Below are 20489 nucleotides of genomic sequence, written 5' to 3'. Positions count from 1 at the left end.
ATCCAATGCTCCTCAAATGTTGTACCTTACAGGTCTAAAGGAGATTGTTTTGGAATTGTGCACAAAACAATGCTGGTCTAGTGGTTAAGTTACTGGCAAGTTACCAGAATCCTCGATTGATGATCTGAAAGATAGATCAAATCCCACCATGGCAGCTGAAAGTTTTTAAGTTCATGTAGTTAATTAAAAATAAGTTTGTGCTTCAAAAAATGCTAGTGTCAGTTGCAGCAACATTGAAACTATCAGATGGTCATCAAAATCCGTCATGTTCAATAAAGTCTTTGGAGGAAAGGGGTCTGCCATCCTTATATGGAAAGTTTTTTTTAAAATTAAGTCCCACTTGGGCCACTGGATCAAATTTACCAGCTTGTCCTGGATTCCATGGCCTCAAACATTTTAGACCAAAGCTAGTTTGGTAATAGGAGGCAGAGGATGATTGGAAGCTTATGGTGTACCACAAAAGTTGGGACTAAGACCCTTGTTTATTAGTTATGTACCTTCAACAGTTTGGATGAGAGTACCGGAAGTGTGATTTAATAAATACATAGATGGCGTGAAAATTGCTGATATTTATTTTGCAGAGGATAGGCTTAGGCATGATGTTGATGAGTTTGTTAGATGGACAGCATATTGGCATATTGAATTTAATTGTGACTAGTTGTAGCTTTTTGGGAGTACTAGTAAGGGAAAAACGTGCATACAAAGACTGCTGGAGGAACTCATCAGGTCAGGCAGCATACATGGAAAGGAATAAAAGATTTGTTGTGGGCTGAGACCCTTCATAAAGACTGGAAAGGAAGGGGTAAGAAACCAGAATAAGGTGGGGGGGGGGTGGAGTGGAGGGAAAAGTGATAGGTGAGTGAGGCTGAGGGAGCACATGGTTGAAGATGTAGAGATCACAAAGGAGGAGCAAGGAGAGAAGGTCTCACTAAAGTCCTGTTGAAAAGGGTGGCAAGGTAGCGTAGTGGTTAGCACGACACTGTACGGTACCAGTGACCCAGGGTCAGTTCCCTTCACTGCCTGTAAGGGGTTTGTACTTTCTCCCTATGATCACCTGGGTTTCCTCCCACAGTCCAAAGGTGACCCGGTTGGTAGGTTAATCGGTCATTATAAATTCTCCCGTGATTCGGCCAGGGCTAAAATCGGGATGCTGGGCCGTGCAGCTGGAAGGGCCGATTTCATGTTGTATCTCAATGAATAAAAGATTTAAACTTTTGTCAGGGTAGGCATACCTCAAAGTGTCTTCGCAGTAGAGAAACAAATCATAAACAAGAGATTCTGCAGACGCTGGAAATCTGGAGGGATGCTTGAAGATCTCAGAGGGATGTTTGTATGCAAGTTCTTGTAATATTGAAGATAATCACACCAGGGGCTAAGGTGTTTAAGAAGGCTTACTTGATGCTTACCTTTATGAGTCAAAACATTGAATATCAGAGCAGGGAAGTTACACTGCTGTATAAAACACAAGTTAGGCCACTGTTAGAGTATTGTATTTTGTTCTGGTTAATAAACAATTAAACGTAGATCAAAGATTTGCGGGGTAAGAGGTCTAGAGGGGCTGTGAGGGAATTTTGTTTCACCCTTCTGGTGGTAAGAATCTGGAATGCTTTGCCTCAGAGTTGGAGGCAGAGTTTCTCACAACTTTTATAACGCTATTGAGATGAGTAATTGACTCACCAAGGCAAATGAGTCTATATAGAGTGAAACATGGTGAACATAGAGTTGGCGTGACAAAGGGACAATTTTTACACAGTATGCCTCCCATGACTAGAAGACCATAAGATATAGGAGCAGAATTAGGCCATTTGGCCCATTGAATCTGTGCTGCCATTTCATCTTGGCTGATCCATTTTCCTCTTGGCTTCAATCTCCCCATATCCCTTCAAGCCCTGACTAATCAAGTATCTATCAACTTCTGCCTTATGTGTACTCAATGACTTGGCCTCCACAGCTGCCTGTGGTAACAAATTCCACAGATTCACCACTCTCTGGCAAGAGAAATTCCATCTCATCTCTGTTCTAAATCGCTGGCTTGATGTCCCTCTATTCTGAAGCTGTGCCCTCTGGTCCTTGACACACCCTGCCATAAGAAACATCCTCTCCACATTCACTGTCTCGATGGATTTCAGTGAGATTCACCCCCACCTGTTCTTCGGAATCCCAGTGAAGACAGGCCTAGAGCCATCAATCAGATCTCATATGGTAATCCTTTAATTCCAGAATCATTCTCATGAACCTCTTCTGAACCTTTTACAATGTCAGCACATCCTTTCTTCGATAAGGGGCCCAAAACAGTCCACAATACCTTAATTATAAAAAAGCCTCAATATTATATCCTTGCTTTTATGTTCTAGTCCTCTTGTAATGAATGCTAACATTACATTGGTCTTCCTCACCACCAACTCAACCTGCAAATTAACCTTTAAGGAATCCTGCATGAGTACTCATGTCCGTTTGCACTTCGGATTTTTGAATTTTCTCTCCATTTAGGAAATAGTCTTATGTTTTTATAACAATGTATAACTTATCATTAATGTTTTTTGTTTTCCTGTGACAAGGTGTCTGAGATGCTTATTAATTATAAATCTTTTAAATGTTTGGTATTTATCATGTTTGTAAAACATGAGCCAAGGTGATTTTCAACAGAAGAAAATAAGTAAGTGTTCTTGTATTTTATTTACAAGAAAGTGGAATGAAAACTTTGCAAAATATTTTGACAGATCCATGTACGTACTAAAGATTCTGGCAACCGTTACAATTTTTAAAATTTCTTTTAGTACCTTGGATACTTTGGGGATGCAAAAACCAAATACAAACGGGTGTATGTGAAATTCATCGAAAATGTAAACAAAAAGGATTATGTACGAGTTTGTTCCAAAAAGCCCAGAAATAAACCATTGCAAACTTTAAGGTATGGAAAATATTTTGATTTTGTCTATTTTGCTGTTGGAAATATTGCTTTTCAGCTAGTTTTGGTTGTTCATATTTTATTGGAATCACATGGAATTTCTTAATGACCAGTTGAATATTAGCATTTACATTGCAAGAGAATGAATTCACTTTTGCTGAGGAAAAAGTTAGCTGGAATTTTACAACATTGATCCAGGAAACCTTTTACAAACCTCATTAATTTTTTCCTTCCTCTGTTTTGTTTGAGCTTGCTTGTCATTTAAAAGCAGGTTACTAAATTATTTTGCAGTTCAATGTTCAAAATAACCCTAATATTTCAGTAGGATACAGTACTTTTACTTGGCAGTACTTTCATTGTTGAAGACACAAAAATTCTAATAAATTTTCTGTAATTAAAATTGTAAACTGATTGTCATGTGTTAGCCAAGATAACTGCAGTTCAGAGTTTCACACAGGTGATGTTCTAGATGTGGAATTTGCTGTGTGATTATTAGCACTGTATTTTTTTTTGAATTCTTCTGCTGGTCTCGCTCCTCGATTAGTGATTTTCAATTTTTGTGAGGCTCCCAGCATAATGTGTTCTGATGTGTACTACATTAGGTATATGTCTCTGTATGTTACAAATTCCTGGCTGCTCTATAAGTTTCCAAAGTTATCCAGTGACGTTCACACCGGGGTTAATACTTCTGCTGCACTGTGGTCACTCAGACCTCACTTTTGGATTCTGGATTATTTCCGACTGCAAGAATAACCCATTTGGATTCATTTTAGCTAAGTTCGTGTGTGTGATGACCCTGAATGATGGGCTCATGCCACCAAGATCTGGCTTCCCTTTGATGGCAATTATCTTACCTTCCAAATGATTGAAATGTAAACTTTTTCTGCTTACCATTGATATTCCATTTAAGATTGTGAGATCTTTTCTTTTACTCAGGATTAGTTTATAATTGTATTGGCCTTCTTTCCAACAAAATAAAAACGTATCAGATTTTAGTTTCGTAAACTTACTACTTGATTAAGAGTATGGATTTGGCTTACTGCTGATTCAGTTCAAGAGTGCAGGTCATTATGTGATGACAGCTAGAATTGTCAAGAGTTGTTTGAAGGTGAATTAATGGATGGATTATACAATGGCATCATATCCAACTATTTAAAAATTTCCCTTTTAATGTGTCCTCACAGGACTTTCTGACTGGTTATGTTGATTACATATTCACTATTACAGTTATGTGCTTATTCTGAATAAAAAAAATTATAACATTTGAAAATACAGTACTGTGTAAAAGTCCTGGGTGCACGCGTGCACATGCACACAGTACCTAAGAGATGCACTGTACTGTATTTGTCCATGAGGAGCGGAGAGTGAGATTGTAAATCTGGCAGGAGCAAAGGATGTTGGGAATGGTGAGGGAGGCGTGTGGGTCAGGTGGTAGAGAAGGAACGCAGGGGCGTGGGGGTAGTGCAGGTGCAGACACACCCAGCCCTGAAACACCAGGCAAAGTCATTTGATTCCAATTGGTTTATTGATCATTACAGAATGTCTCCCTAGTGCTTCCCGCTCCCTTTTCTCTTTCCTAAACATGATTCCCCTCTCCCTGTCCCTTTCTAATTCTCAGTCCACAACAGAGACCTCTATCAGAATCAAGTTAATCATCTCTCATGTGTCATGAAATTTGCTTTTAGTGGCAGCAGTGCAGTGCAATATATAAAATTATTACAGTACTGTGCAAAAGTCTTAGGCACCCTAGCTCTATATCTATCTATCTATCTATATATACATATACATATACACACACACACATATATATGTGTGTGTGTGTGTGTGTGTATGTGCCTAAGACTTTTGCACAGTACTGTAATTAAATTAGAAAAAATGTTTACCTTGCATATTAAGTACAGTAGAAAATAGGTCCCATTATTTTCTAAGTGCTGTATGTCCAGTATAAACTTAAAATTACAAAAAAGGTTAAAAATGATTACAGATCTTCCATTTTCCTGAAGTGGTTGATCTATTGTTTTGTCATTTATATTTTCAGAACTCAGTCAAAGATGGGTTTTAGTAATAAAACCTGCATCAGTAACTCAGCAGCACAGAAAAATTCAACAGCAAAATCCAAAGCCAGGCCAGTGAAACAAGCAAAGGTAAAAGCTGAACCACCACCCAAAAAACGCAAGAAATGGGTGAAAGAAGAGTATTCATCGCACTCAGACACTTCTGTTGAAACACAGAGTGAAGATGACGATGATGGTAAGGTTCATTGCGTTTTTGTTTATTTTTAATATGTTTTACAATAATTTGGCAAGACATCCTGGTGACTGCTTTGAAAAGGAAGGTGCCTAGTGCTTATGGGAAATGTTCTCAAATTAAGTACCCAATGTTTTATAGAGAGAAGAAATCGTAGAGAAGCAGAGGTGGTTTGAGGAAATAAATCAAAATAATGAACAAGTTTTTAACTAACATATACAACTGCCTTCTTCCTCAGACAATGGGTTTCCTTCGAAAGTGAATACACAAGGAAAACCAGTCAAAAATGTTCAGCAAAAATCAGGTTTGTGAAATTAAATATATTTATGTTCCCAATCTATTCTGCTGTTGCATGGGCATTTTATAATTTCTCACTGTAAAATTTACCATTCAGTTGAGTGAAGAAATTAAGACCATAGAATATAGGAGCAGAAGAAGGACCTTCGGACCATTGAGTCTGCTCAGCTATTCAATCATGTGCTGATCTAATTCTCCCAGACATCCCCACTCCCTTGCCTTCACCCCATACCTCTTGATGCCCTGGCTAATCAAGAACCTATCTATCTCTGCCTTAAATATACCCCAATGACTTGGCCTCCACAGCCACTTGTGGCAACAAATTCCACAGATTTACCACCCTCTGACTAAAGTAATTTCTTCGCATCTCTGTTCTAAATGGATGTCTTTCAATCCTGAAGTCGTGCTCTCACCTAGACTCCCCTACCATGGGAAGTGACTTAGCCACATCTAATCTGTTCAGGCCTTTTAACATTCGGAAAGTTTTTATGAGATCCCCCCTCATTCTCCTGAACTCCAGGGAATACAGCAGATGTTCCTCATACGGTAACCATTTCATTCCTGGAATCATTCTCGTGAATCTTCTCTGAACTCTCTCCATTGTCAGTATATCCTTTCTAAAATGAGGAGCCCAAAACTGCATGCAATACTCCCAAGTGTGGTCTCACAAGTGCCTTATGGAGCCTCAACATCACATCCCTGCTTATATTCTATACCTCTAGAAATGAATGCTAACATTGCATTCACTCTCTTCACCACCGACTCAACCTGGAGGTTAACCTTTAGGGTATCCTGCTCAAGGACTCCCTTTGCATCTCTGCATTTGTTAGCATTCTAATGTAACAGTGACCAGAAGTAATAACATCTGGTTATTTTTTTCCTTAATTTCAGTAAAGATCAGCAATTCAGTGTCTGATCTTGTGATCTTGAGGACTGGTTGTGTGCTTCTTTGCTTTTAAAAGAGTGAGGGAGCACTCTATATGTTTTTAAAATTCAAGGAGGAACCAACTTAACTAGGAGAAAAGTTACTTGTCCCTCCACAAACTAATGCAAGGACCTTTGCTAGATTATTTTGCAGTTGATAATATTTTCTGATAATTTTAGTTACTAAATTTTTGTCAAATATTCCAACATGTAATGTTGAACATTACAATTGTTAGTTCTACTGGTTTTGTTTACTTGCAGCAGTTAGACTGAATTGAAAGGTTGTGGATTCAAAACTTACTGTAGAAACTTAAGTCAGTACTTCGGCTGGCCATTTGCAATATTGTCCTTTGGACAAGAACTTGGCCTGGACCTTGTCTGCTCATTTGGGTGAGCATGAAAGCCCTACAGAGCAAAATTATTTTGTGGGCTGTTGTATCCATTGTTTTTGCTTTCATTAGCTGTAACTTTAAAGGATATCTGGTCATGGTCTATTTTCTGTTTGTGGAACCTTGACTACTGCTTTTTCCTACATCAAAAGTTATTATATTTCAAAAAGATTTTTTGTTTCCAAAAATTGGGTATTTAACTCTTTGGGGAGGACTGAGGTATAACATCTGATATTTGTTTGGTATCCAAATTTGCATGTTTTAAGTACCAAACTCCTTTGTTTCTTTGCCATGAGCTTGTAGTTAATTTTTAAATTTAACTTTGGAAGGAAACCAATAGGGAAAAGTGTAAGGTGATATCTGATAGGGTAATGCCTTCTGAGTCACAAGGCTGAGTAGCACTTGTCAGGTGTGTCATGTTAATATATTGCAGAAACATGCTAAAGAAGGCTGGTTAAACACGAGCAAATCTGCAGATGCTGGAAATTCAAACAACACACACAAAATGCTGGTGGAACACAGCAGGCCATTTTACTATCTTTCCTTTCAGTTAGTCCTGATGAAGGGTCTCGTCCCAAAACGTCGACAGTGCTTCTCCTTGTAGATGCTGTTTGGCCTGCTAAGGAAGGCTGGTATTTGTTGACTAGTTTGTTTAACCATGGTGCTTTCTGGCACTTGGAGAGAAAAGAATGCTTGTTGCTCAAAAATGAGCAGGTTTCTCTTGAGCTTCTGTGAGCTTTCAGATCACTGTCAATGAAACAGCCATCAACTCATCAGAGTTGATGAGTCAGGGACAGAGAGAAAAGAAAAAAGGGAAAACAAACAAATAAATAAGGGATGGGGTAAGAAGGGGAGGGGGGCATTAACAGAAGTTCACTCCTTGTATGCTCTCCATCTCCCTCTGGCTCTCCCTTTCTTTCTCCTTAAGCCTCCCGTCCCATGATCCTCTCCCTTCTCCTGCTGTGCATCCCTTTTGCCAATCAACTTTCCAGCTCTTGGCTTCATAACCTCCCCCTCCTGTCTTCTCCTATCACTAAGGATCTCCCCCTCCGCCTCCCACTTTCAAATATCTTACTATCTCTTCTTTCAATTAGTCCTGACGAAGGGTCTCGGCCCGAAACATCATCTATACTTCTTCCTATAGATGCTGCCTGGCCTGCTGCGTACCACCAGCATTTTGTGTGTGTTGACTGTTAACTTCTGTTTATTTTGTTTAATTTTTTATATTATGAGTAGATACTAATAAAGTTAGTGGTTTTAACATTAAACCTGGCTCAATTTGTGATCTATTGCTGTTGGTATGTAACAATATGCAATGGTACTAAAAGTTTGTGAACCCTGTAGAATTTTCCTTATTTCTGCATAAATATGACCAAAAATGTGATCAGATCTTCACTTAAGTCCTAAAACTAGATGAAAGAGAACCCGATTAAATAAATATCGCAAAAATATTATACTTGTTTATTAAGAAAAATTATCCAATATTACATGCATCTGTTGGAAAAAGTATGTGAACCTTTGCTTTCAATAACTGGTGTGACCCATTTGTACAGCAACAACTTCAGCCAAATGTTTCTGGTAATTGTTGACCAGTCCTGAACATCGGCTTGGGGGAATTTTAGGCCATTTCAGGTTGCAAAACTGCTTCAACTCTGGGATATTGGTGGGCTTCCTTACATGAACTGCTTGCTCCAGGTCCTTCCACATCTATATAGGATTCAGGTCAGTACTTTGACTTGGCCATTTCAAAACACTAATTTTTAAAAAACCGTTCTGTTTGCAAGCTGTCCAAACCCTGAGGCACCAAAGCCGCTCCAAACCCGTGATGCCCCTTCTACCATGCTTCACAGTTGGGCTGAGATTTTGGTGTTGGTGTTCAGTGCCCTTTTTCTCCCAACTATAGCGGTGTGCATTTCTGCCAAAAAGTTCAGCTTTGTTCCATCTGTCTGCAGAACATTGTCCCAGAAGTGTTGAAGAACAACCAGGTGGTCTTTTGCAAACTTGAGATGTGCAGCAATTTTTTTTGAGACATTGTCTCCTCCATGTTGTCACTCCATGAAAACCATTCTTGTTTAGTGCATTTCTTATGTGGACACATGAACAGAGACTTCTGCAAGTTCTAGAGATCTCTGCAGGTCTTTGGCTGTTACCCTTGGTGTGATCTTTACAGGATGTCCATTCCTAGGGAGAGTAGCAACAGAATTGAATTTCCTCCATTTGTAGACAATTTCTCTTACTGTGGACTGATGAACACTCAGGTATTTAGAAATGCTTTCGTAGCCTTTTCCAGCTTCATGCATTTCTAAAATTCTTGAGGTCCTCTGAAAGTTGTTTTAATTACGACATGGAGCACAGAAACAGATGTTTGTTGAGAAGACTAAGCTCTGTCAGTAACCTGACTTTGTCTTTTTTATAGGACAGGGCTCTTCTGCAACCCACACCTCCAATCTGATCTCATTGATTGGAACACCCGGCTCCAATTAGCTTTTGTAGAGTGCATTATCCCAGAGGTTCACATACTTTTTCCAACAAAAACATGTAATATTGTGTGTGTCTCTCTCTCCCCCTCTCCCCCTCTCCCCCTCTCCCCCTCTCCCCCTCTCCCCCTCTCCCCCTCTCCCCCTCTCCCCCTCTCCCCCTCTCCCCCTCTCCCCCTCTCCCCCTCTCCCCCTCTCCCCCTCTCCCCCTCTCCCCCTCTCCCCCTCTCCCCCTCTCCCCCTCTCCCCCTCTCCCCCTCCCTCTCATCACTCAGCCAGATTTGCAATCTCCCCCACGATTTGCAGATTCATCACCACTTCTGATTTGGATATGGATCACGTGGAAACTGAACGATTAGCTTAATGTGGCATCATGCTTAGAAAGGCATGATCTTGTGCTGTACTATCCATATTGCACTGTTTTATTTACCATTTGTTCTACCACTTACATTCTAAATGTTATATTAATGTAATCTTGTGATTTTACAGATCATTTAAATTGCATCTTTGTCTACTCTCAATGTACTTCATTAATTCTTCTCCCTTTATATTTTGAAATGGATTATTTTTGTGATAACGTGTGTTTCTGATCAGTTCAGAGTAACTGACTTGCTGACCATTTCTAGTATTTTCTGCTTTTAGTTTAGGTTTGTAGCATCCACTAAAATTTACTGCTAGATGCTTTTTATTTATGCAATTTTAGGTATTCATTGTTTAAAATATTTCTATCTCTATATATCCAATAGTGTACTTGCCTTGTTAGTTTCTTCAGCCTTTACAACTCTGCAAAGAATCACAATGTTTCGATATCATTTGTTTAGTATTTAAATTATGCTCTGTCAACAGCCTGTCTACATTTGAATATGACAAAATTTGAAACTTTATTGCTTATGGTTACTTTTACCAATTGCTACTACATGGTGAAAACCATTTCTAAAAGCAGTCTTGATATGGGTTGTCTGAGCAGGGCCTGTAATGTGATGATCAGTGTTTAAGATGATGTTGCTCAGGTTGATAACTGTTTTCACTATCAGAAATGAACCTTTATCTACCTGCTCCATTGCTTAACCATGGAAGTGTTTCAAGGATAATGCCAATAAATAGAAAAGCTCAGTATCAACAATTAAGTACACAATTAAAAATAGAGAAGTTCCCCTTTCATACTTCCTACTTTTGAAGGTTTCATTGTAGTTAGGAGTAGTATGTTCCATTTTGAGGCAAGTAAAACAATATTCAAGTATCATTCATTCCATTTACACATTTATACTTCTAATGAAAAAATTGAACTATCGAACATGAGCTTTCAAATCTAATATTATATTTAGTTCTTGCTATAACTAAGAAGATTGACAGTCTCCTTCATTCTGTAACAATGTACATTATGGGAAATCAAAAATCATTTCCCATAATGTGCATCATGTAGTGAGTGCCAATTTGAAATTGGAGTTGAGACACTTTATTGAAATAAATAACATAAATATTCCCTGTTCATACATGGAGAATACCCAGCAATTGTATTACCAATACACCTTGGTCCGTATACCGTGGTGGTGATGGTGGTTACTTTAAGCTCTGCATTCATCAAAAATTGTAAATTTTTGAATAAAATGTTAGGAAACATCTTCAATTGCATTGTTTATTGAAGAAAAGAACTAATGGGGGAAAATTTTTCATTGCTGTGTTTCCCTGAAACTATCAACTGAAATATTTACCTAAGCATTGCAGTTGTCCAACAATATATAGTATTAGGATATTCATATGTTAACTTGGTTTTCACTAAAATTAGCATTGTTAAATGGATATTATGCATTTTTAAACTTGAAATAATCAGACATTTGCAAATATTCAGAGGAAATATCATTGTGATATATAGTTTCCATTATACTTCAGCCCAGAATTTGCAATCAATTATAAGATGCCCACACATTTCCATAATTTCTAACTAAAAATCACATTTGCTAGGAGCAATCAAAATAACTTTAGGATGTGGAAAAGAGCTCTTTGGATTTCTCATGTTAACGTCATCAACAATTTCTACTGAATAATGTGTTCAAGGGAGATCCAAAATAAGCCTTACCTGAAAGTTGTGTTTTTCAAGAGGTCCAGCAATAGTGACAGGCCTTTCCAGCCCAACAAGTCTGCTGCCCGTTACACCCATGTGGTCATTTAACCTACTAACCCATACGTACATCTTTAGAATGTGGGAGAAACCAGAACATCTGAAGGAAACCCATGTAGTCTTTAGAATTTGCAAACTCCTTGCAAACTAAGGTGGGAATTAAATCCGGATCATTTCGTAACTTTTAAAACATTTAAGTTTGTTAGCACTGTAATAGTGTTACACTGACAATGTACCATGTTGCTCCTATTAAAATTAGTTGGACAATCATCACCTTGTGACTTGGCTAGAATTATCAAAAAAATACACTGAAAATTTTCAGCACACTTTTTAAAACAATTAAAACTAATGTTTTAAAATACAGTCGGCCCTCCTTATCCGCGAATTCAACCAACCACAAATCGCGAAAATCCGGAAGTGCTCTTCCAGTACTTATTGTTCGAACATGTACAGACTTTTTTTCTTGTCATTATTCCCAAAACAATGCAGTGTAACAATTATTTTACATAGCATTTACATTAGGTATTATAAGTAATCTAGAGATGATTTAAAGTATACGGGAGGATGTGCGTGGGTTATCGTGGATCGGGATCGAAAAAATATCAGTTCTCTTAATAAGTAAGTTGGAACAGGTACATCCGGTATTATTCAGCGTCAGTCAAACATTTGCATTCATATATAGTATATATTTTGCCTTTCTATGCATTTAAAACACTTCAGAACGCATGTTTCAGCACTGGGCTTGGGAAGTTCACGAGTTCGAGCCAGATTGCTATCGAGTACGCTGTCCACCGTGCCGGGTTGATGTGGAGAATCAAAAATCCAAAACCCCCAAACCAATGACTAAACCACTGCGTAGCTTAGTAATAATTGTAGCTTTCATCGGGGCACAGCCTTTCTCACTTTATCCTTTAAAATTGTTCCGATTGTTGACCGACACAGCCTAATGCTTTTCTAATGCGTTTCACCTCTTTTCGATCGCTTTATTATTTCCACTTTGTTTCCAATCGTTATCGTGATTATTTTCGTGAACAGAAACACTGTCTGCCGCTAGGTCCTAATGTCCACCGCACTGAGACAGGTTAAATAATGTCTTGGGTTCCACTGGATCCTAAGGTCCACCACATTGAGACAGGTTGAATAAGGGACTTGAGCATCCGTGAATTTTGGTATCCATGAGGGGTCCCGGAACCAATCCCTTGCGGTTAAGGCGGGCTGACTGTATAAAATTCAAAATCTTAGAACTTAGATGAAGAGTTTAAAAATAAAATTCAAGTAAATGAATAGTATAATCTCTTGCTGTTGACCCTCCTTTGAAAGTGAATGGGGAAATGCTCTGCGCCTTGGGTTAATCTGAAGGTGGTTGTGCAGATTGCCTATGATAAGTAATTGATGATTTATGTAACTTCTCCATGAACTGCATGAAGAATTCATTTGTGGAGTGTAATCATCCAAACATTGGAACTTTCATCTTTATGTATCATTATAAAGTCATTATATTACAAAGCAATTCACGGTTAGTTGCCTGGGAAAATGCTGTTTTCACTCAGAAGTTAGGACCAATGTCTATGTAAGCTGAAAATAATATTGCATTTTGTAAAATATATCTTATGTCTTACTATATTTGAACTCATGGATGGTAGACATGTTGAATTATGTTTCTAAATCTGTACTAATTTAGTTATTAATAATTATTTATTTTAGAACGACCTCCTCCAGCAACTCAATATGTAGCTCGTTTCTTGAATACCAGAACAATGAAAGAGACATTTAAGAACTATGTGGAGCTGCTTGTGAGTACAGCCTTGGATCCTGACATGATTGAGGCATCCGAACAAAGTAATGGTCAGTATTGATGTTCCATGTTTGATTCTGATTTTTACATGCTTTATAGGAGCAATACCTGCTCAGCCCTTTTAGCTGTTGTGGTCAATGATTATTATTAACTCTTGGAACAGCATCTCTGATTATGCACTTTGATTTATAATTGGTGGCAAGACCAGCCATTAATTGCCCTGGGAAATAAACTGTTCTCAGGGTTCAGAGAACAATTAAGAGCAACTTCATTGATTCTTTTGGTGGTTGTATCTATACCTTGGCATCATCTTGTAGAGCATTGATCTGTTTTTGGTGCTCATGGTCAAAATGTTCACAGATGTGCACCCGGTCCCTGTATTTAATAAGAAAAGGAGATCCACTAGGACTGTATGCATTTGTGCTGGTAATCTGGTATGAATTCCTGATCTCCTGTGATGCTCTTGCATCCATCCAGCACTCTTGCTCACTGTGGAGAGACTGCCTGCAAGGATTGATGTTTAGGAGCTGTGTCTATAGGAAGTGAAAAGATATTATTAAATGATGTAAGTTTAGGAAAAAAAGTGTAAAATCAAAAGAGAGGGCATACAACAAAGCAAAAATAAGTGGTAAGATGGAGGATTGGGAAGCTTTTAAAAACCTACAGAGAGCAACTAAAAGAATTATTAGGAAGGAAAAGATGAAATCTGAAAACAAACTAGCAAGCAAAGTGGATAGTAAAAGCTTTTTCAAGTATGTAAAAAAAGATGAGAGTGGATATAGGACTGCTAGAAAATGAGGCAGGAGAAATAATATTGGGGGACACGGAGATAGCAGATGAACTAAATGAGTATTTTGCATCAGTCTTCACTGTAGAAGACACTAGCAGTGTGCCAGATGTTGAAGGGTGTGAGGGAAGAGAAGTGAGTGCAGTTACAAGGGAGAAAGTGCTCAAAAAGATGAAAGACCTAAGTCACCCAGACCAGATGAACTATCATAGACCATAGTCAGAGGATCATAATTAGGCCATTTGGCCCATCGAGTCTACTCTGTCATTCAATTGTGGCCGATTCTATTTTTTCCCCTCAGCCTTCTTGTCATAACATTTAATACTGTGTTCAATTAAGAACCTATCAAGTTCTGCCTTAAATACACCCAATGACCTGTCTTCCACAGCTGCCTGTGGTAATAAATTTCACAAGTTCACCACCCTCTGGCTAAAGAAATTTCTCTGCAGCTAAGGGTTCTGGAAAAGGTATTGGCAGAGATTATGGGTGTATTATTAATTATCTTTCAAAAGTCATTGGACTCTGGCATGATGCTAGAGGACTGGAATATTGCAAGTGTCACTCCATCCTTTAAGTAAGGAGGAAGCAAAAGAAAGGAAATTAAACCAGTTGGTCCGACCTCGGTGGTTGGGAAGATGTTGGAGTCAGTTGTTAAGGATGAGATTTTAGAGTACTTGGTGACACAGGCCAAGTTAAGATAAAGTCAGCATAGTTTCTTTAAAGGGAAATCAAGCCTGACGAACCTGTTGAAATTCTTTGAGGGGATTACAAGTAGGATAGATAAAGGGGATGCAGTGGATGTTTTATATTTGGACTTTCAGAAGGCCTTTGACAAGGTGCCACATATGAGGCTGCCTGCCAAGTTAAGAGGCCATGGTATTACCATGAAATTATTGACATGGGTAGAGCATTGGCTAATTGGTAGGAGACAGCGAGTGGGAATAAAAGGATCCTTTTCTGGTTGGCTGCCAGTGACCAGTGGTATTCCACATGGATCAGTGTTGGGATTGCTTCTTTTTATGCTGTATATCAATGAATAGATGGCTTTGTTGCCAGATTTGCAGATAATACAAAGATTGGTGGAGGGGCAAGTAGTTTTGAAGAAACAGGTAGGCTACAGAAGGACTTAGACAGATCAAGAGAATGGGCAAGTAAGTGGCAAATGAAATAGTGTTGGAAAATGAATGGTCATGCAGTTTGGTAGAAGAAATAAATGTACAGACTATCCAAAAAGTGTGAGATGCAAAGGGACTTGGGAGTCCTTGTGCAGAATACCCTAAAGGTTAACTTGCAGATTATGTTGGTGGTGAGGAAGCCAAGTGCAGTGTTAGCATTCATTTCAAAGGTCTAGAATACAAGAACAGGGATGAGATGCTGAGGCTTTATATGGCACAGGTGAGGTCTCACCTTGAGTATTGTGAACAGTTCTGGGCTCGTCATCTAAGAAAAAATGTGCTGGCATTGGAGAGGGTTCAGAGGAGGCTCACAAGGATGATTCCGGGAATGAAATGGTTATCATATGAGGAACATTGGATGGCTGTGGGTCTGTACTCGCTGGAATTCAGAAAGATGAGAATGGCTCTTGGTGAAACCTTTCGAATGTTGAAATGCCTAGGCAGATTAGATGTGGAAAGGATGTTTCCTATGTTGGAGGAGTCTAAGACAAGAAAGCACAGTCTCAGTATAGTGGGGTGTCCATTTAAAACAGAGATGCGGAGACATTTCTTTAGCCAGAGTGTGGTGAACTTGTGGAATTTATTACCACAGGCAGCTTTGGAGGCCAGGTCATTGGGTGTATTTAAGGTAGACCTTGATAGGTTCTTGATTGGACTCTACATCAAAGGTTATGGGGAGTGGGACTGATGGGGATGGGGGGAGAAGGATCAGCCATGATCCTTGACTCCTGGACAGGTGCATAGAGCTCAGAAAAATAGAGGGTTATGGGTAACCCTAGGTAATTTCTAAGGTAAGGACATGTTCAGCACAGCTTTGTGGGCCCTGTATTGTGCTGTAGATTTTCTAGGATTCAGTTATAAATATGAAGCTTGGTTCATTGTCCTTAAAGAGGTTGAAACCTAGATTTAGTTAGGTTCACCGCCCAGTGAAGTGGCCTTGCAGCGATGTAATTCACTCTTTAATTACAGAGAGCATTTGATAGTATTATAATAATACTTAATTGTCGGATATCATTATAGAACTTGAAAGTTTGGTAAAATAGGACTTTGTTTTTTGATTGCTTACAGATGAAATGTATTTGCCACATATGAGGAAGATTGATGGTATGCTGAATGAGAATAAGAAGCGAATGATTTCTAAGTTTCCATTGCAGCCAGCACTCAAGGTGAGAACTTTATTAAAGATCACATTTACGAGTCTTTGAAAATTATGTCACCCTCATTATATTTTACAATTGCTGTCTTCATTCACAGGCTTGAATATTACTTCAAATAAGTAAGTTAGTTACTATTTCCATTTTAACAATTTAGAGACTAGTTGATGCTAGTATAATGATGTTTCATTATAGGAATCGAAGAAAATCTGTTGTGAAACTGATTTGATCAAAGATTTCTTTGTGTGCATAACACTGAAGTGATAAACAATTTTGATCTGAATTGACTTTATTACTTACATCCTTAATATACATGAAGGGGAAAAATCTTTACGTTTTGTCTCTGTCTAAATGTGCAGTTATAGTAGTTTATAATAAATATTATGTATTATGTACAACTGGATAGTCAAAGTAACAGAAATACAATTGCATCAGCATGAATTAAGCAGTTTGATAGCCTGGTGGAAGAAGCTGATGCGGAGCCTGTTGATCTTGACTATTTTGCTGCGGTTCCATTTCTGGGATGGTAGCAGCGGGAACGGTTTGTGGTCGAGGTGACTCAGGTCTCCAATGATCCTTCAGGCCCTTTTTACACACCTGTCTTTGTAAATGTTCTGAGTAGTGGGAAGTTCACATCCACAGATGCGCTGGGCTGTCCACACCACTCTCTGTAGAGTCCTTCTGAATTTGCAGAATTTGCCATATTAATCAGAATCAGGTTTATTATCACCAGCATGTGACGTGAAATTTGTTAACTTAGCAGCAGCAGTTCAGTGTAATACATAATCTAGCAGAGAGAAAAAAAAGTAATAAATAAAACATAATAAATAAGTAAATCAATTATGTGTATTGAATAGTTTTTTAAAATGTGCAAAAACAGAAATACTGTATTTTTTTTAAAGTCAGGTGGTGTCCAAAGCTTCAATGTCCATTTAGGAATCAGATTGCAGAGGGGAAAAAGCTGATCAAAATCGCTGAGTGTATGCCTTCAGGCTTCTATACCCACTGTCTGATGGTCACAGTGAGAAAAGGGCATGCCCTGGGTGCTGGAGGTCCTTAATAATGGACGCTGCCTCTCGGAGACACCGCTCCCTAAAGATGCCCTAGGCATTTTGTAGGCAAGTGCCCAAGATGGAGCTGACTAGATTTACAACTTTCTGCCGCTTCTTTCAGTCCTGTGCTATAACCCCGCCATACCAGACAGTGATGCAGCCTGTCAGAATGCTCTCCACGATGTAACTATAGAAGTTTTTGGTTGCATTTGTTGACTTGTGAAATCTCTTCAAACTCTTAATGAAGTATAGCTGCTGTCTTGCCTTCTTCATAACTACATTGATATGTTGGGACCAGCTTAGATTCTCGGAGATCTTGACATCCAGAAACTTGAAACTGCTCACTCTCTCCACTTCTGATCCCTCTATGAGGATTGGCATGCATTTCTTCATCTTACCCTTCCTGAAGTCCACAATCAGCTCTTTCGTCTTACTGATGTTGAGTAAGATGACATCATTCCACTAGTTAGCATACCTCACTCCTGTACTCCTGTATCAATAAACCAAAGGTTAATTTACAGAAGAATACAAAGTACCAGGAAATTCTGGTGTTAAATTTTAAATGTAGGTGACGATTGGCAAATAAAGGAACAAAATGAATTTAGAGCAACACGCACAAAATGCTGGAGGAACTCAGCAGGTCAGGCAACCCTGAGTCCTGATAAAGGGTCTCAGCCCAAAATGTCAACTGTTTATTCAACTCCATAGCTGTTGCCTGACTTGCTAAGTTCCTCCTGTAGTTTCTGTATGTTGCCTTAGGTTTCCATCTGCAGGATTGCTTGTGTTTATGAGTAAATTTAGTCTTTTTAGGAATTTGAAATGATTAACTGTCATTGTTAACTTGTGGTGCTGCTACTTCAGCCTCTCCCAGGAATCTGCAATAAGAAAGTCTTGAAAATCAAACTGCTGCAGATGCTGGAAGTCTGGAAACAAAGCCAGCAAATATTTGAAACACTCAGCAGGTCACATAACATCTTTGGAAAGAGCAAAAGAGCTAACATTTCAGTCTAAATATCCTTTATCAGAACTCAGAAATTGAGAAAGGTTGGATTTAAGTTCCAGAGAAAATAAGAAAGAGAGGCATTGCTAGGCATTGAAAAGGGAATACCTCTAAGGCAGGGATTCAGAATATTTTTTATGCCGTGGAGCCATACTATTAACTGAGGAGTGTGTGGATGCCAGTTTGGGAACTCCTTCTCTAAAGTGAAGCCAGACATATCTGGGTGACATTTGCTGAGCCATCTGACAGATTAGTGAGGGACGTGAAAGGAAATGATAGGAAAAAAAACAAAGTGACTTAGTAAAACTGAAATGCAGATTGGGAGAATTCTGAAAATGCCCAGCATATGAAGCTGTGGAGAGAGAAACACTGAGTTTACCATTGCAGATGGATAACTTTAAAGCAGAACTGGCCAGTTCTGATACAAAAATTATCTGAAATAGTTAAATTCAAAATCTCAAAGACAAAATCATTCCCAGGTGGAAGATAAAGTGCTGTACTTAAAGCTTACCTTGGCTCTTGTTGGGAGAGTGATCATAACCACTGGGGGTTTGTTTTGTAGCTAGTACTCTCTGATCTAGGCAACATCCTGGTGTATCTCTTCTGCACTTGTTTCCAGTACCCTCATGTTCTTTCTGTAATGTGATCATCAGAAACTGCGCACAATATTCCAAATGTGACCTAACCAAAGTTTTATACAGCTGACATTTATGTTCAACACCCTGACTGAAGGCAAGCTTTCTTTACCATTTTACCTACTTGGTGATGTCACTTTCAGGGAGCTTTCGACTTGCAACTTGAGAACCCTCTGTACATAGTGGCTCTTAAGGGCCCATTTATCATATGCTTTCCTCTTACGTTTGACTTCCCAAAGTGTAACACCTCAAACTTATCCACACTAAATCACCCCTGCCATTTTCCTGCCCATATTTGCAACTGGTCTTCCCACTGAATCCTTTCACAACCTTCCTCACTACTATCTATGAACTTACTCCACCTGGTGCTTTCATCTCACTGAGCTTCACATTACTTCCATATTTCTTGTGTTCTTTAAAATGTGTGTAAGTTCATGCTGTTGACGTGGAAAATAATGTTTTTTTTCCTGTATGTAATAGTGGTGTGGTCAATTCAGCATTTTGTTTCCTACACTTTCTTTGACTTAATCCAAATTCATCTTAATTTCTTGTAAAATAATTATAGAATATGTTAAAGAAAAACAAACCCACGCTCTTCTTTGAGGCACAGTCTTTTTGCTTTTTAGCTTCTTTAAAAAATTCTGATTTTCTTCTGAATTTAGATCAGATGAAAGATCATGAACTGAACTCATCAACTCAGTTTTCACAAATCTTATGAGTCTGGGTATTGTTAGTTTTAATTGGTTCTGTGTTTCTCGTGTTCTAGTTTTCAATGTTCTGAATTGTATCTGTTTTGTTTTGTAGACTGCACTGGAGAATTTTCCTGAGCTAACAGTATGTGTCCCAGGAACAAAGGGTGGCAGTTCCAATTTGACCAAAATTAAAATGAGTGGTAAAAATTACAACAAGAAAACGCTCCAGTCATTAAAACAGAATAGTAAGGGCTCAAAGGTAAGGTCTGCTGCAAACTTTTATCTTTAGTGATTTTTTCCCTCTGAATTAATGGTTATTAAATGTTGATAAAGTTCTGTGTTAAAGATGAATCATTAAAATACCCCCAAATACGTTTTATTCCACACCTGAGACCTTCATTGATTGAAATATAAATGAAGTCATAATTTATGAAATGAGTTATAGTAAAATCCTTTAGCCACTGGTCAGTCTGCCACATCAAGATGTCATCTTGAAGGAGAGATTAGTGAAGAAACAGGAAATTTAAGATTTTTAGATTTAAGTAAAGGTTTTGTTAGTTTTGCACAGATTAGCTCTTTGGTACTGGGTAATGGAAGATGGTCGTAAAGTTCTATTGCTGATCAGAATTTATCTGATAAAATGAACACTGCTGTGCATTGCAGAATAGGTATAACTGATGAGCAGGGAGTCTCAGGTGTGTGCACTGGAGTGATAAATGCTTATGTTGAGCGTAAGATCTGTGGCAGTGGAGCTGAGAAAACAACCCATGTTTGTTTATTGAGGGGAGAGAACTCAGGTGGGGAAGGAAAGTGACGCATGTGCACATTTGAGCTTTTG

General features: G+C 38.6%; 1 protein-coding gene across 6 annotated transcripts in view; it reads left to right on the top strand.

The window, feature by feature from the left end:
- Positions 1 to 20489, top strand: part of qser1 (glutamine and serine rich 1) — a 146564-nt gene that overhangs the window by 117188 nt on the left and 8887 nt on the right. For all 6 annotated transcript variants that reach the window (XM_059976116.1, XM_059976112.1, XM_059976111.1 and 3 more), the window contains 6 exons: positions 2778 to 2911; positions 4947 to 5158; positions 5394 to 5459; positions 13066 to 13206; positions 16187 to 16284; positions 19764 to 19910. In XM_059976116.1, coding sequence (XP_059832099.1) covers positions 2778 to 2911; positions 4947 to 5158; positions 5394 to 5459; positions 13066 to 13206; positions 16187 to 16284; positions 19764 to 19910 — 798 coding nt within the window. The remainder of the gene's footprint in view (positions 1 to 2777; positions 2912 to 4946; positions 5159 to 5393; positions 5460 to 13065; positions 13207 to 16186; positions 16285 to 19763; positions 19911 to 20489) is intronic.

This window comes from Hypanus sabinus, chromosome 7, assembly GCF_030144855.1.
Source record: "Hypanus sabinus isolate sHypSab1 chromosome 7, sHypSab1.hap1, whole genome shotgun sequence".
NCBI lineage: Eukaryota > Metazoa > Chordata > Chondrichthyes > Myliobatiformes > Dasyatidae > Hypanus > Hypanus sabinus.
The sequence above is the reverse complement of the archived record's forward strand: the minus strand, read 5'-3'. Positions and strand labels throughout refer to the sequence as shown.